At 38.4% G+C, this 15,620-nt stretch overlaps 1 protein-coding gene across 2 annotated transcripts in view; it reads right to left on the bottom strand.

Moving 5' to 3' along the window:
* trappc9 (trafficking protein particle complex subunit 9) overlaps positions 1-15,620 on the bottom strand; it is a 213,673-nt gene that overhangs the window by 93,082 nt on the left and 104,971 nt on the right. For both annotated transcript variants that reach the window (XM_089122730.1, XM_089122731.1), the window contains one exon: positions 14,048-14,166. In XM_089122730.1, coding sequence (XP_088978856.1) covers positions 14,048-14,166 — 119 coding nt within the window. The remainder of the gene's footprint in view (positions 1-14,047; positions 14,167-15,620) is intronic.

Raw genomic sequence — 15,620 nt, 5'->3', positions numbered from 1 at the left:
GTTCAAAAGGTCACGGGCGACGTAACCAGAAGTCAGTGTTTACAAGTTGAACGCATAGGTTGAACGTGCAAACTAACTCAAACGCCGTTTACAAAAAAAGGAATTAAAAGGTAAAACAACGATGTCGGACGATTTTGATTCTGTACTTCCGGCTACGTCGCCCGTGACCTTTTGAACGTAATTACGTATTACGTGACGTTACAAACGCGCCTCACAGAATAGAGCAAGGCTAGCATTTGTCCTTAGAAAAGTTACATTTTTGGAAAAAGCTTTGAAATAACCGATCGTTTCGCATGATAAGACCCTTATTCATCGTCTGGTGTCGTTTAAAGACATTTGAAGCTGCAACTGAAACTGTTATAAACTGTCGTTTGGACCTCGGACCGTCTAGTTCCCATTGAAGTCCATTATATGGAGAAAAATCCTGGAATGTTTTCATCAAAAACCTTAATTTCTTTTCGACTGAGGAAAGAAAGACATGGACATCTTGGATGACATGGGGGTGAGTAAATTATCAGCAAAAGTTTTTTTCAAAAGTGAACTAATCTCTTGCGCGCCAGAGCGATTGAGCGCACACACTGAGACAAGAGAGGTGTGTATCAACTCGTCTTAGCTGAGGGAATAACATGGTTTAATATGAAAAAACGGTGGAGTATGCCTCTAATGTGAAATCATGTTCACCACCTCCAGGAACAGAGTTGGGAAACATTGGTCTAAAATACTGCTTACTTTTCATCTCTAGTCATGCTAAGCCTTTCTATTCACATAATAGGTGTATGAAAAACAGAACGGATGTGAATTATCCTGCTTATTTCAGTGTTTTTTTATGGTCTATTCCTCAGATAGGCTGAACAAGAGGTGTGTGTGTACAGGTACGTGATCCTGATAACAGCAGGTTATCAGACGTGTTTATCAGCACTGGCCTCTAGTGACCTTTATGTTGTTCTCTATGGCATCATGTTCCCCCTGACACACACACACACGGGATCACTGGGAGTTGCCGATTTCAAACAACCCCAATGACTGATAGTGAAGCGATGTGGTCGTGTTCAGCGCTGCAACAATGCTAAGAAAAGGTTCACTTTATGCAAATGAGGAGTAAAGCGATGCAGCAAAACACGCGAGAGGCTGTAGTTGAGTGACAACTTCATGGAGATTATATACAGAATAAAATATAACAGAAAATAATGAACTATACATGTAAAACAGCACCAGAAATTGAGTGTTGAAATTGTGAGTTTCATATTCATGACATGCACTGCCACATGCTTATTATTACCAACAAGAAATATTAATATATATTCAATTGTATTGGCCCTACCTCACACATAAAGTCACTTTTGATCAATTGAATGCCTCCTTGCTGAATTAAAGTATACATTTCCAAGTATCAATTCTAAAGCAAAAGTCTAAGAGTCTATTAGGATTTATCAATTCAGTTCAGTGATGTGTAGGCAGGGCATTAGGGTTCGTTGTTTCAAACAATGGGTTCAATTGTTAACCCTAACAATGAGCAATAATAATAGCGATGAAGCAAACAGAGCACATTCAAACCTCACTCCCTCATTGACAGACTGCTGTCCTACACACTAGACGGCCAAGAAACCAGCTGTTCATACAAAACACACTCACACACGTAATATAAAACAAGTCAGACTGAGCCAATCAATCAAATCACACACATGCATTACTGAACTGAACTGAGTGTGTGTGTGTGTGAGCATATGGTCTGTTCGGTCTGGTTGTCCAGATTACACACATGGACTGAGATGCACCCAGCATATATGATAAGATATGCTCAAAGCCACAATCACCTACTCTGTCCGTATATCAGTCCATTTGTGTGTATATATACAGTATATGTACACACACCTGAAGGATTATTAGGAACACCATACTAATACTGTGTTTGACCCCCTTTCACCTTCAGAACTGCCTTAATTCTACGTGGTATTGATTCAACAAGGTGCTGAAAGCATTCTTTAGAAATGTTGGCCCATATTGATAGGATCGCATCTTGCAGTTGATGGAGATTTGGGCACGAAGCTCCCGTTCCACCACATCCCAAAGATGCTCTATTGGGTTGAGATCTGGTGACTGTGGGGGCCATTTTAGTACAGTCAACTCATTGTCATGTTCAAGAAACCAATTTGAAATGATTCGAGCTTTGTGACATGGTGCATTATCCTGCTGGAAGTAGCCATCAGAGGATGGGGACATGGTGGCCATGAAGGGATGGACATGGTCAGAAACCATGCTCAGGTAGGCCGTGGCATTTAAACGATGCCCAATTGGCACTAAGAGGCCTAAAGTGTGCCAAGAAAACATCCCCCACACCATTACACCACCACCACCAGCCTGCACAGTGGGAACAAGGCAAATTCTGAAAGTTTCTAAATGTATTTACGGTCAATTTAATGAGCTGAATAAAATATTTTCCAATTTCCAAAAAAATAAATATATATAAATAATAAAATAAAATAAATAAATATATAAATATATATATAGAAACACTTACATTTCATTAAGTTAAATATGAACTGAGTAACCATTACAACTAAACTACCTCAGTGAAGTCATCAGACTGACTGAAAACAAACGACCTAGACCAATAGACATGATTTGTGTTTCAATGGCATCTGCTGTATAAAGCTCCTATATCACTTATAATTTCCCCACAGCTCATGTTGTCTGTTTTTGTTTTTTGTCCACTGAAATTTCTCAGAAAGATATTTTTAAAGCGTTTAAGATATCTTTGTTTCTGGGTGCAACTCAACGGAAGACTTTTCTTCTCACAATTATTTTGTGATACATGATCTTTTTTTGTCCCATTAAATCCAATTCAGCATGCAAACTCTCATTTGCGACTTATTTTGCAGTGCTGTTGGAGATTCAGCAGCAGCGGAGGGCTTCAGAAAACACTGGCACACACACACACTGAATATAGACTCTCAAAACCCACAGTTGAATGCATTCACACTGACACATTTGCACAAAACTGCAGAGAAACACACACAGTCCTAACCAGTCACAACTCTGAGGAGAGATACAGAGTAGGTTAGTCTGTGGTAATTACAACTATTTAGATGTCTATGGCATGCCCTCATTCAGACAGCTAGGTAACAGTGTGTGCATGCGTTTCGTTTCTTGAGGGTTGATGCCACCCATCTGAAACTCCTAAAATGCCAAGTTTGCCTGTTGCTAAGATACGATTGTATTCTTTGTGCCACTGTAGGCACTTAAAGTTGGAACAAACAAATATACACACAAATAGACAACTCTGTGTGTGTGTTTTCTAACACACAACCCCACAAAACTAGTCCTAAATAAAATCATGTGCGTTTTAAACACACACACACACTCCAGCGCTGTGCAGTGTTGCTAGCGTTTCCATGGAGACGCAGATGGTCCGTTCAGAGTCACGACAGTTTCACTGTTTATTTTCAGACGAGCCACTTTTAGTGTTGGTTTAACGTCTGTCTTAAACGGCTTTCTGTCTCCTGGCTGGCTAAAAAAAGAAATTTGAGTGTATGTTAAAAGGCTTTTTTTAAGCAATCAGGGTTTTTTTTTTTAGTTTCTGAACCAAAAAAAGCCAAAAATGAGTTTTTCATGAGTAAGTAAGTAAGTAAGTAAACTTTATTTATATAGCACTTTTCACAGACATGAAGGGTCACAAAGTGCTTTACATTAAAAAAAAAACAAATAATAAAAGAAATAAAAACCACAACACACATTACAACACCACCATATAGCTAGTTAAAAGCTTGTCTAAAAATAGATGGATTGGATAGATGGATACATAGATGGATGGATAGATAGATAGATGGATAGATAGATGGATAGATGGATTGGATAGATGGATACATAGATGGATGGATAGATAGATAGATGGATTGATAGATAGATGGATGGATAGATGGATGGATGGATAGATGGATAGATGGATTGGATAGATGGATACATAGATGGATGGATAGATAGATAGATGGATTGATAGATAGATGGATGGATTGGATAGATGGATGGATAGATGGATGGATAGATGGATGGATGGATGGATAGATGGATAGATAGATGGATGGATAGATAGAAGGATTGGATAGATGGATAGATAGATGGATGGATAGATAGATAGATAGATAGATAGATAGATAGATAGATAGATAGATAGATAGATAGATAGATAGATAGATAGATAGATAGATAGATAGATAGATAGATAGATAGATAGATAGATAGATAGATAGATAGATAGATAGATAGATAGATAGATGGATTGGATAGATGGATACATAGATGGGTGGATAGATAGATAGATGGAGAGATGGATGGATAGATAGATGGATAGATGGATAGATAGATGGATTGATAGATAGATGAATGGATAGATGGATGGATGGATAGATGGATAGATAGATGGATGGATGGATGGATAGATAGAAGGATCGGATAGATGGATAGATAGATGGATGGATAGATGGATAGATAGATGGATTGGATAGATGGATACATAGATGGATGGATAGATAGATGGATAGATGGATGGATAGATAGATAGATGGATAGATAGATGGATGGATAGATAGATGGATAGATGGATGGATAGATAGATAGATGGATAGATAGATGGATGGATAGATAGAAGGATTGGATAGATGGATAGATAGATAGATGGATGGATAGATAGATGGATAGATGGATAGATGGATAGATGGATAGATGGATGGATAGATAGATAGATGGATAGATAGATGGATGGATAGATAGAAGGATTGGATAGATGGATAGATAGATAGATGGATGGATAGATAGATAGATGGATAGATGGATTGGATGGATGGATAGATAGAAGGATTGGATAGATGGATAGATAGATGGATAGATGGATTGGATGGATGGATAGGGCATTTAAACCCGGTGAAGAGGGAAGTGATGCGATGACTTGAACGAGAGGAAGAAAGAGGGAGGAGAAGATCCGTATCAGCAGCTGGAGTCGTGCCCGTGTGTGTGTGTGTGTGTGTGTGTGTGTTTCTGGCAGCTCATCTGTGAGATGATGTATGGCAGTTATTCTGCAGCTCTGACTACTGTGTAAGCACTTTCAATAGCCAACTGCAGGGAAACACACACACACACACACGGATGTGCACGAGAAGATGCACTACGCTTCAACCCTCTTTCAAAAGCGTAGAAAGTAATAATACATTTGAAGTGTTTGTGTGTGTATGTGTGTTTTGACTCCAATAGCATTAGATATCCAAACCCTTACTGGTCTGAAGAGGAAAATAAAAGAGCTTTACAATTCAGTGAGAAGTGACATTACATGCGCACTGTCTTTTACCAGTACAACCAAGTCTTCTAAACATCATCTCAGCAGGACAGATACACACCAACAAGACATTTGACCTTCGTAAATAATAGGGAAAGGGATAGGGAAAAACATGAAATCAAAATTCACCCCGTTTACATTTTTATCAAACATATCTGGTCTTGTTGTGCCTATTACTGCATGGCATTATTAAAAAAAGTCACAAAGAAAATATATATTAATAAAGTATATAGTTAATTATATTATAATTCTATTAATAATTTAAAATATTAGCCACTTTGAGAATGAAATTCATTGAAAATGTTTGGCTCTAAGGTGCTCGAGCTGCGATACTAGACAGCTTGAGTAACATCCTTGAGACACAAATCCCCCAAACCTTTTAATAACCAAATGTTTCTTAGCGTATGTGTAGCGAAGGAGATACAATGATTATGTACAGAGTTTCTTTACAGAATTATGAAGATGCTAGGAGGTGAAGGGGTGCAGGTGGGTGTGAAGACTGTGACGCACTGGTTGAATGAGCTTCAATACACTAGTCGATTAGAGTAACAAATCAGCTGATATTGTGTAGCGATCCGCGGCCCGCCTGAACTTGAATTAACCCTGATTTCCATTCGATCACTCGAGCTCTATAAATAATATTAAAATAAATATATAAACGTATTACAACTGTCTAACATTTCACTATATACAATCAAATCCCAAATGCACATTTCCAATAAAATATTGTCTCATGATTAAGTCACAATCAACCCAACTCATGCACGTTTTCCTAAAAAATACCTTTACAATAGCTAACAATTAACAAATGAATCATTCTACAGCATTTAATAATAGCTACAGTTCCAGTTTACAATGCAATTGTAAAATATAGGAGTGAACTAGCGTAAAACAAACAATAAATAATAGTACATAGTAAAAAAGTCATATTGAAAAATATTTTTCGAATTTAACCCTTATGCTGCATTAGGGACATTTTTGGTCTTTTGCAGTTTAATTTCTTTGACCATTTTGGCTGTTTTAATGCAAATGGTATGAAATTTGGCAAAATTGTGACTTTTTGGATACATGTAAAAAATGTGATCCCATTTTGCAAAATATGTATAACACACACTGTGTAGATCAAATAGTAACACTCAGCACCATAAAGACCTATTGAAACCCATTAAAACGTTGTTTAAATCTGAGGCTGTCAGTAATTCATGAAACATGATTTTTGCACAAACATCCTTTCATTTTGAAGCAAAAGCATTATATTTGCATTATATAGTGTATTCCACCAGATGACGTCACTACATATTTATTCCCTATGGGTGGAAATGCACCTTATTTTAGGCAATAGGCAATGTTTAATAGGTGGCCATTTTTGGTCTCTAACGCGCTAAGTGGGATTTTTTGCAAAGTGGGACTGTGATGATCCAAATCTAAAGTTTTCTCTTTGCATTTAGTTTATTGCAAATAATTGAATTTTTGTGTTTTTTCCTCATATACAAATCGATGGTTCCGCAAACAAAACTGGTAATTAAAGGGTTAAAATCCTGAAATTGAATACATTTTTGGTAGTTATGATGAGGACTGATGCTGGTTAAAAGATTTAACTTGGTAAAAGTGGAAAATAATAATAATATATAATATTTTAGGCAATGTTTAATATGTGGCCATTTTTGCTCCTTAATGCACTCAACGGTGTTAAAAATCTAATGCAGCACAAGGGTTAAAGTTTCAATATATTTTAAAATACTGATTTTCCATTTTTAGCTCACTTCGATGGACAACGTTACGTGGTACCCAAAATTATTGCTACACACACAAACAGTTGGAAAGCCTCCAGGTGCAGCGTGACTCATATTTGTGAAAATATCTCTTCATTTCACTGATGTGTTTGGACTTTAGAGCTTTGAATTAAACACACACACACACATCGGCCTGAAGGAACTGTTGCAACTGAAAAAAAGAAAGAAAGATTTCTGAATAAACACCACACCGCCATGAAATTATGGGCTGATTTCATTACAAGTGATCAAATCAATGTACAGTCACAACAAAAGCAGATGCATTAGCAAGAAAAAGTGCCATCTAGTTATGTACATCTGTGACGGATCGTCAGAGCAGCATGTCAGACTTCATAAATGACGTTTCTGCTCATCTTCAATAAAAAAGCTTTGGATATCAGCCGCTGATGGGAAAAAGAGTGCTTTTCATTTCCTTTACAGGCACAAAACAAGTAAACAAACTAATCATGAGACTACTATTACAATACGCATGCATGTGTGTGTGTGTGTGCGCTCGCAAACGCGGCGGACGCGGCGGAGCGTGTCGAAACAGCTTCATTTAAGAGCGTGTGCCCCGCAGGATCTGTCACGAGCACATCGTGCCGTAACGTACGCATTCACACGCAGGAGCTGTCAGGGGGTCACATGTGTGACGCTCCGTTTCCGTACCGGCAGGAAAGCAGACATTAATCTACTGAACTGAACTCACATCAGCCTCAAAACAAAACTTTCCCTCCAGCGCCAGCTGAGGAATTATTCAAATCCTTGAAGAAACGTCGACGAAGCAGTGTGTGCCGTTTTCAACAGAACACTGAGAAAACACAGGTGGAGGAAAAAAGAGACTTTTGAGAGGTGTGTGTTCTTCACATCTCCTGCATTTGGCATTCTGTGCATGTTGTGCTTTGATAGTAAAACTAATAAAAAGTACACATGCGGATCAAACAACACTTTCCAACAAATGAATAGGTTTGGAGTCTGTGCTTTGGTATTTGTGCTGGACCGAGCCGAACCCAGATTTGGCACCTCTGTAATTGGATCCAACGGCTATTTAAGTGGATGCAACACTCCGTATGGCTTTAAAATAAATGTATGATAGGATCTATGCAAGGGTGTTTCTTCAACCATGGGCACTTTTCACATTTTTAAAGGTACAGTATGAAACTTTTGGCTCTCTAGCTGTAAGAAAAACCTGAAGAAGAACATTGTTTTGGTTGTGCTTAAGCGTTTCGTGACTATGAATGAATATGGTTGGATGGATACTGCTAATAAAACGTAAAAGATATAACTAGTTTTGAAGGAAATGATCTCAAGCTGACGAGCTGAAGACGTTACTTTTGCTTTCCCCATTAATAGACACGCAACTTCCTTGAAAATACACCCCAGCACAGCGCTACAACAACCATAATGAAGTGACCCTTCCCTCCCCGTCACTATACTGGGACTATAGGGTGAGTGCCCCCTACTGGCCTCACTAACACCACCATGTTGAGTAATAAAAACACCATCTCTGGATCGCTTTTACAACTATTCAAATCCCTCAATTCTCACCATCTCCGAAAAGCCAAGCCAATGTTGATTCTTGTTTTATTACGAGCTCGGTCATGTTCGCTTTTTGCCAGCAGATTCTCCGAGATTTGAGATTTAATGGTGTCACATGTCAACCTTTCCCACTCGTTATAAAATCTAACCTCTGACACTCCCACACCAGAAACACGTCAAAGTAGCCGGGGCAACTTTTCTTGATTTACGGATATGACGAGACATATGTACGAAATTTCCTGCAAAAAATATTTTGTCAGGTCTAAAAATATATACAGTTATAATAGACTTACCGTGGTGAATCAGGGTAAGAAGAAAACTCATTTTGATGATGTATTGACTAAACACTAAAAAAGTTAAACAATAAATAGTGTATGTTTAATAATCTGGTTAACTCCTTTGTCTTGCTGAGGCTAATTTCATAGCATTTATGTATCCTAAATACACCCTATTTAAATATTACTTTCACACATTTCAGAGACACAAAAAAGTTATATTTAACTTAATTTGCCTTTGTTTTCTTCGCACATATACACAAGTATATTTACTATACAGAAAATCGGAAAATGTCAGGACGGTCGACCAAATATAATTTTTGGAAAATCTATATAAAAAAAAATCTAAAATGGTTGATGATTGTTAAAATATTTGTTTAGATTATCAGTTTTAAATATAAAAAATGTTAATTCTTATGCAATGTAAAAAAAAATATTTTCATGATTTGTTATCACAACATTTTTTCTTTTGTCAAATCAACTTAAATCATTCATATAGTTCAGATAACATAATATTTTGAGTTTCTGATGATTAAATTAATCTCTTTCATTGTATTAACTCTTTTTTTCTATTTCACTGAACTTAAATTTTTAAGGCAGCCAGGTTACTTAATTTTTTTAAGTTAAACCACCAATATTTTTTTTCAGTGTGACAGATTTCTAAAACTATAAAATCTATACATTAAAAAAAATATTTTAAAAATAGCAAAAATAAATGATTGTAATTGTATGACCTTCATATAATAAAAAAATAAAGCAAATTCTTCTATTTTTAATATAAAGCTAACCCTAGGACATAAAAATGCACTAAGTTAAAGAAAAAGCTACATATATTTCATAAAAAAGTACAATAATACTGTAAAATTCTCACATCATCAATGTAAAAAAGAGTGATGCAGTTAAGAAACACTATGTTCAAAGGTTTAAAAAATAAATGAACACTTTTATTCGGCAGGACTTCATTAAATTGATAAAAAGGGACAGTAAAGAATTAATAATGTTCAAATAAATGCTGTTCTTTTCGACTATTCATCATAGAATCCCTTCAAAAACACACACAAATACTCTCCCAGGTCTCTAAACCCACTCTTCCCTCTCCAACAGCCTCAATCCGCTCTTAAATTGGGCTCGAGCCGCCCGGCAGAGCGGGCAGGATTCTCTTTTTCTCCTTTATCGCCCCTCATTCCCAGCCAGGACAATGAGAAAGAAAGACTGCACTGGAAACAGCTGAGCTGGAGACTTCTCCTCTTCAGTGTTAAGCTGTTTGGAGATAGAGAGGGCCGGGACACCGTCTCCCTCTCAGTGGACAGTGCTGATAGGGTTATGAGAGGGGGAGTGAGTGAAGACACTTCCTGGTGTGAGTCGCAGTCGGATGCTGTCAGTCTGGCAGCAGGAGTGATTACCTTCAGTCCAGACTCAAACATTCAGAGCGTCTCAGGATATATCCTGCAGCGTCGATGTGACCTGTCACTCATCACTTCCTCCTCTCATTACTTCTCTAGCTTCCCTGTTCATCTTTTTTCAATTCATGATGCATCTGTACGCTCTCACCCGAGCATCCTCGAACTCTTTCTGTCTGTTGAAAATGGCACTGAATTATGCAGTGATGACAAGAGGGATGGAGGTAGATGGATTGTCAGTCTTATGCCCCGATCACAATGGAGGACAGTGGGTCGCCGTAATGACAGTTGCTATTGGGCCAACCTGAGGCTGGATGTCCTGATGCTATTGGTGTGCTGCTTAACTGCAAAAATCACAAATGAGGGGTTTTGCGGCTAAAAATCATGGGACCCGGGTTCGAATCCACTGTGAGACACCAATGTGTCCCTGAGCAAGACACATAACCCCTAGTTGCTCCAGAGGCGTGTGACCTCTGACATGTATAGCAATTGTAAGTCGCTTTGGATAAAAGCGTCAGCTAAATGAATTTTATTCGCCGAAAAATTCGCATTCGTAGTGCATTTTAAGCATAAATCACATTAACTAGGTAGATTTCTCCACACACAAAAAACAAGACTTATTATCACATGTTGTGAATGATCTTGTTTTAAGGATGTTTAAACAGTCAACAAAAATACAAAAAAAATTGTTTCGAGATGCACTCAAGTTGTAAAAAACTTTGAAAATCAATTACCTCCAGTCTTAGTGCAACTTATTGCAAATTATTGTCAATGTGAACAATCCTTCAGATGATGGTCCATTCCTCCATTACAAGTTAGATGAATCATATCCCCCCTCCCCCCTCCACCTCAGATGTGAGGCTTGCCTCTGATGTACTGAAAAAATGAACAATGGACCACATCTCAAGCTGCTGAATGAAAAATGAATGAAGCAGAGCTCATATAAACTAAAATCCCACCAACAGGTCTACTTCAACAGTGCAAGTCTGACTTCTACTAAAACGTATGGACTCCAGCACCATGGACAGACACACAAACTCTCTCAGAAACACACACTTCAGCACCATGGTCAGAGATGTCTCTCACACATACTTTAGCTCCACGGACAGATGTAATCCTGCACACACTAACTTCAGCACCATGGACAGAGGTGCACTCGCTCACATACTAACTTCAGCACCATGGACAAAGATATGCCCGCTAACACACAAACTTCAGCACCATGGACAGAGACACAATCGCCCCACATGCACTCCAAACACACAGCTTTCAGCACCACGGACAGAGATATACACTCTGATAGGGAGATGATCACAATGGTCTTTTGCAACTGCAATACAGAATAAAAAAATGTGATTCAACAAAAAAAGCCAATCAGAACATAATGTGATATTTAGTGCACACTTATGCAGAATTAGTAAAACTTATTCACAATAGAGAGCAACAGTTTGGTTACGGATGAAAAAACTAAGTAAAAACATTCATTTGCTCCATTGGGAAATTTATTCATTTAGCTGACGCTTTTATCCAAAGCGGCTTACAATTGCTATATATGTCGGAGGTCGCACGCCTCTGGAGCAACTAGGGGTTAAGTGTCTTGCTCAGGGACACATTGGTGTCTCACAGTGGGGTCTCTCACACCAAAGGCATGTGTCTTATCCACGGCGCCATCGCCACCCCACCATTTTTTAACGATAACATGAATGTAAAGACCCCCTTACTGTGAGCTACGAGGTTGTTAATTGATGGTATTTGCCTCATATGAAGACGCGAGCCCACATTATTACAACTTATTTTTAAAGTAAATGTTTAACAGCAGAATTTGAGGTGAAAACTACATTACCCAAGATGCTGTACAGAAAATTCCACCAGAGTTGAAACAAGTAAATTGAGGCAAAAGATGCCTCATCCTTACCTACATTCTCAACATAGTTTTGAATATTTAAATATGCATATTTTGCTATAAACCTTTGTATATAATCAACATTTTTTAAATGAATAGTTTTAATTGTTCTTGATTGTAGTTATTACAGAGCTGTTAAAGGGTTAGTTCACCCAAAAATGAAAATTAAGTCATTAATTACTCACCCCCATGCTGTACCAACCCCGTAAGACCTTCGTTCGTCTTCGGAACGCAAATGAAGATATTTTTGATTAAATTTGAGAGCTGTATAACTACCACATTGGCTCCTAAGGGACTGCCTCTTGACGGCCCAGAAAGTCAATGAAGAAAATGTTTAAATATCCCATGTGACTACCGTGGCTCAACTATATGTTTATCAAGCGACGTGAATACTTTTTGTGCGAAAAAACAAACAAAAATAACGAGTTTATTCGACTATTTCTTTTCTTCCTTGTAGGCCAGAACGAGACTTCCTTAGATTTCCACGACGCATGCGCGAGAATTGCGATCTGAAGTAGTGTAAGCTGGTGTAAGCAGATCGCGCATGCGTCGTGGAAATCTAAGGAAGTCTCGTTCTGGCCTAGAAGGAAGAAAAGAAATAGTCGAATAAACTCGTTATTTTTGTTTGTTTTTTCGCACAAAAAGTAGTCGCGTCGCTTGATAAACATATAGTTGAGCCACGGTAGTCACTTGGGATATTTAAACATTTTCTTCATTGACTTTCTGGGCCGTCAAGAGGCAGTCCCTTAGGAGCCAATGTGGTAGTGAGACAGCTCTCAAATTTAATCAAAAATATCTTCATTTGTGTTCCGAAGACGAACGAAGGTCTTACGGGGTTGGTACAGCATGGGGGTGAGTAATTAATGACTTAATTTTCATTTTTGGGTGAACTAACCCTTTAAGTTCACAACCTTGTGCCTTAGTATTTTTGTCCGATTTTCAAATACTTTTTTGCTTTAAATCAAAGTGTGTAATTATGATCCACTTCATAGCTGGTTGGCTTGGTTCATGGCTTAAAACGTTTTAAAGGAGACTTTTTGGAAATCCCCATAGGAAAAATGAAAAAAAAAACTTCCAGAACTTCCAGAAAAGTGGCCAGGCATTGTTGCACTCTATAAGGCTTAAATGTGGGCGGGGCATTTCAGATTTGAAGTAACCATCAAAACAGCATTACACCTCCTGTGCCTAGTCAGAGACTATTTATATAGAGACATGCCACTTACTCAATCCTCAATACAACTATATAGGGGAAAACCCATTACACCAAAGATGGCGGTTGTATGCACATGTCCCGCCCCTCCCACTGGAAAACCAATCATCTGCTTTTAACAGTCAAGCCGGGAAACATTTAAGCCTATCGCCTGGTTCCAATGACGCATGTGCACAGATGATGTCATTTGCGACAACGGAAAATGCGTTACTGTTTGAAAAGGCGACAGATTTGATATGCAGTGTATGTGTGCGTTGTGTAAATATCAGACATCACAAGTATGACCCGGCTCCCTGATGCCCGCAAATTAGTTCGAAACTCCCAGAATCTAGAGCGAGCGAGCAAGCACATACTGTGACTCACTCATTTTTTATCAAATTTTACTGCAGTTTCTATACATGCAGTTTTTATGACCCGGTGACCAGTGAAAAAGCAGCTCTGACTCTCTGCCCATTCATTTAGATAGGAGCCTGGTCTTGTTAGTCTAAAATAGCTGCCCGGAGGCCTAGCCGAGTGGCACGACTTGCCTAAAAGGACTTTGACCTAGTACACTAACATGTGCCCTAGAGTAGCTTTAGAGCAGAAAAATAAAGTGTGCACAGCTCGAGGACAGAATTCCTACCTTGACGTGATTGTATTCGTTCTTGCTGGCGTCAGAGCCGACTGGTTTATTTTCGGAGCGTGGCTTTAGGACCTGCCGTAGCGGGCTGGACACGGGCAGACCTGTTACACTGATACCATCTGAAACCACACAACAATATCCATTAGACATACGGCGTACAGTACATGAACACAGCTGCCAGAGGCCTGAGAAACAGAGTGCGAGGAGGCAGAAGGGGAAGTGGAAAGAGAGATCACTATCTTCTATGACTTATGTGAAGAGATGATGCTATTATACAGCCATAATTCCTCACATTCGGAGGATGTGAGCATCGCTCAAACGCTTTCCTCTCCATCCACCTCTCTATCTCTCAGCGCATCTGTTTGTCCGGTGTTTAGTGCTCGAAATAAAATTAAAATCCATAACGTGACAGTTTGAAATATGATGAGGTGGAAAAGCGTGGTAATAAATAAGGCGACGGAGTACGTGTGCCGCAGTAGATCTCTGGGAACACACTCAGGTGGATACATTTTTATCTCTCCGGCACATACGGATGATGGCACGCACACACAAATTCACTCAAGCAAGAAATATCCTGGGTTATTTTTAGATACAGGACATAAATATGACGAATGATACTTTCATCGACACAGACTTAAAGTGCAGACTGCAGGAATGGTCTGATAGAAGTTAAAAACACAAGTGTGACATCCACTGCAGTAGAGATGGGTGATATATTCATGATATAGCAGTCTTTATACAATTAAAGGAGCCTGTAGGGTGAGTGGGTCCCACACCCTTGAATAATGAGGAGGTCATGTTTGTAGTCTCTACACTTTTCAATGAAATGCAAAATGACGATTTTTACGGCATAATAAGCAGGAAGTAAAACACTTAAATCCTTATTTCTCCCATCTCAGGGGAAAAAAGGGAATAAACCATGACCATTCAAAAAATATAACTGGGTTTCTAAAGATACAAAGCTTAATGCAAATGGGTGAAGCAACTTTGTGATGATTTTACCATATTAACCATATTAACATGTTTCTTATAGTTTGTGTCAGAATTATCGTATAATCGTGTCTCTAATTTCATTTAAACATCAGATTATTTGTGTGAATCAATTAAAATTTATTAAAATATTTCCAACACTCACACAATAATCCCCACATGCTTGTTATAAAATCAACTTTTAAAGGGATACTCCACTATTTTTGGAAATAGGCTCATTTTAAAACTCCCCCAGAGTTAAACAGTTGAGTTTTACTGTTTTCGAATCCATTCAGACGATTTTCTGATATTTAGAAGAATATGAGTAACCAGACCGTTTCTGGTCCCATTGACTTCCATAGTATCCTACTATGCAAGTCAATGGGACCAGAAACTGTCTGGTTACTGATACAGTATTCTTCTAAATATGAGAAAATCGTCTGAATGGATTTGAAAACGGTAAAACCCAAAGGTTTAACTCTGGGGGAGTTGTAAAATGAGCCTATTTCCCCCCCCAAAAAAGTGGAGTATCCCTTTAAACCCACTTTTAAAAGCCCATTTTTACAGCAAAAAGTGCCTAAATCTCAAATATTACTCTTTATCA

Source organism: Pimephales promelas, chromosome 18 (assembly GCF_988280905.1).
Source record: "Pimephales promelas chromosome 18, fPimPro1.hap1.1, whole genome shotgun sequence".
In the NCBI taxonomy this organism is placed as follows: Eukaryota; Metazoa; Chordata; class Actinopteri; order Cypriniformes; family Leuciscidae; genus Pimephales; species Pimephales promelas.
The sequence above is the reverse complement of the archived record's forward strand: the minus strand, read 5'-3'. Positions and strand labels throughout refer to the sequence as shown.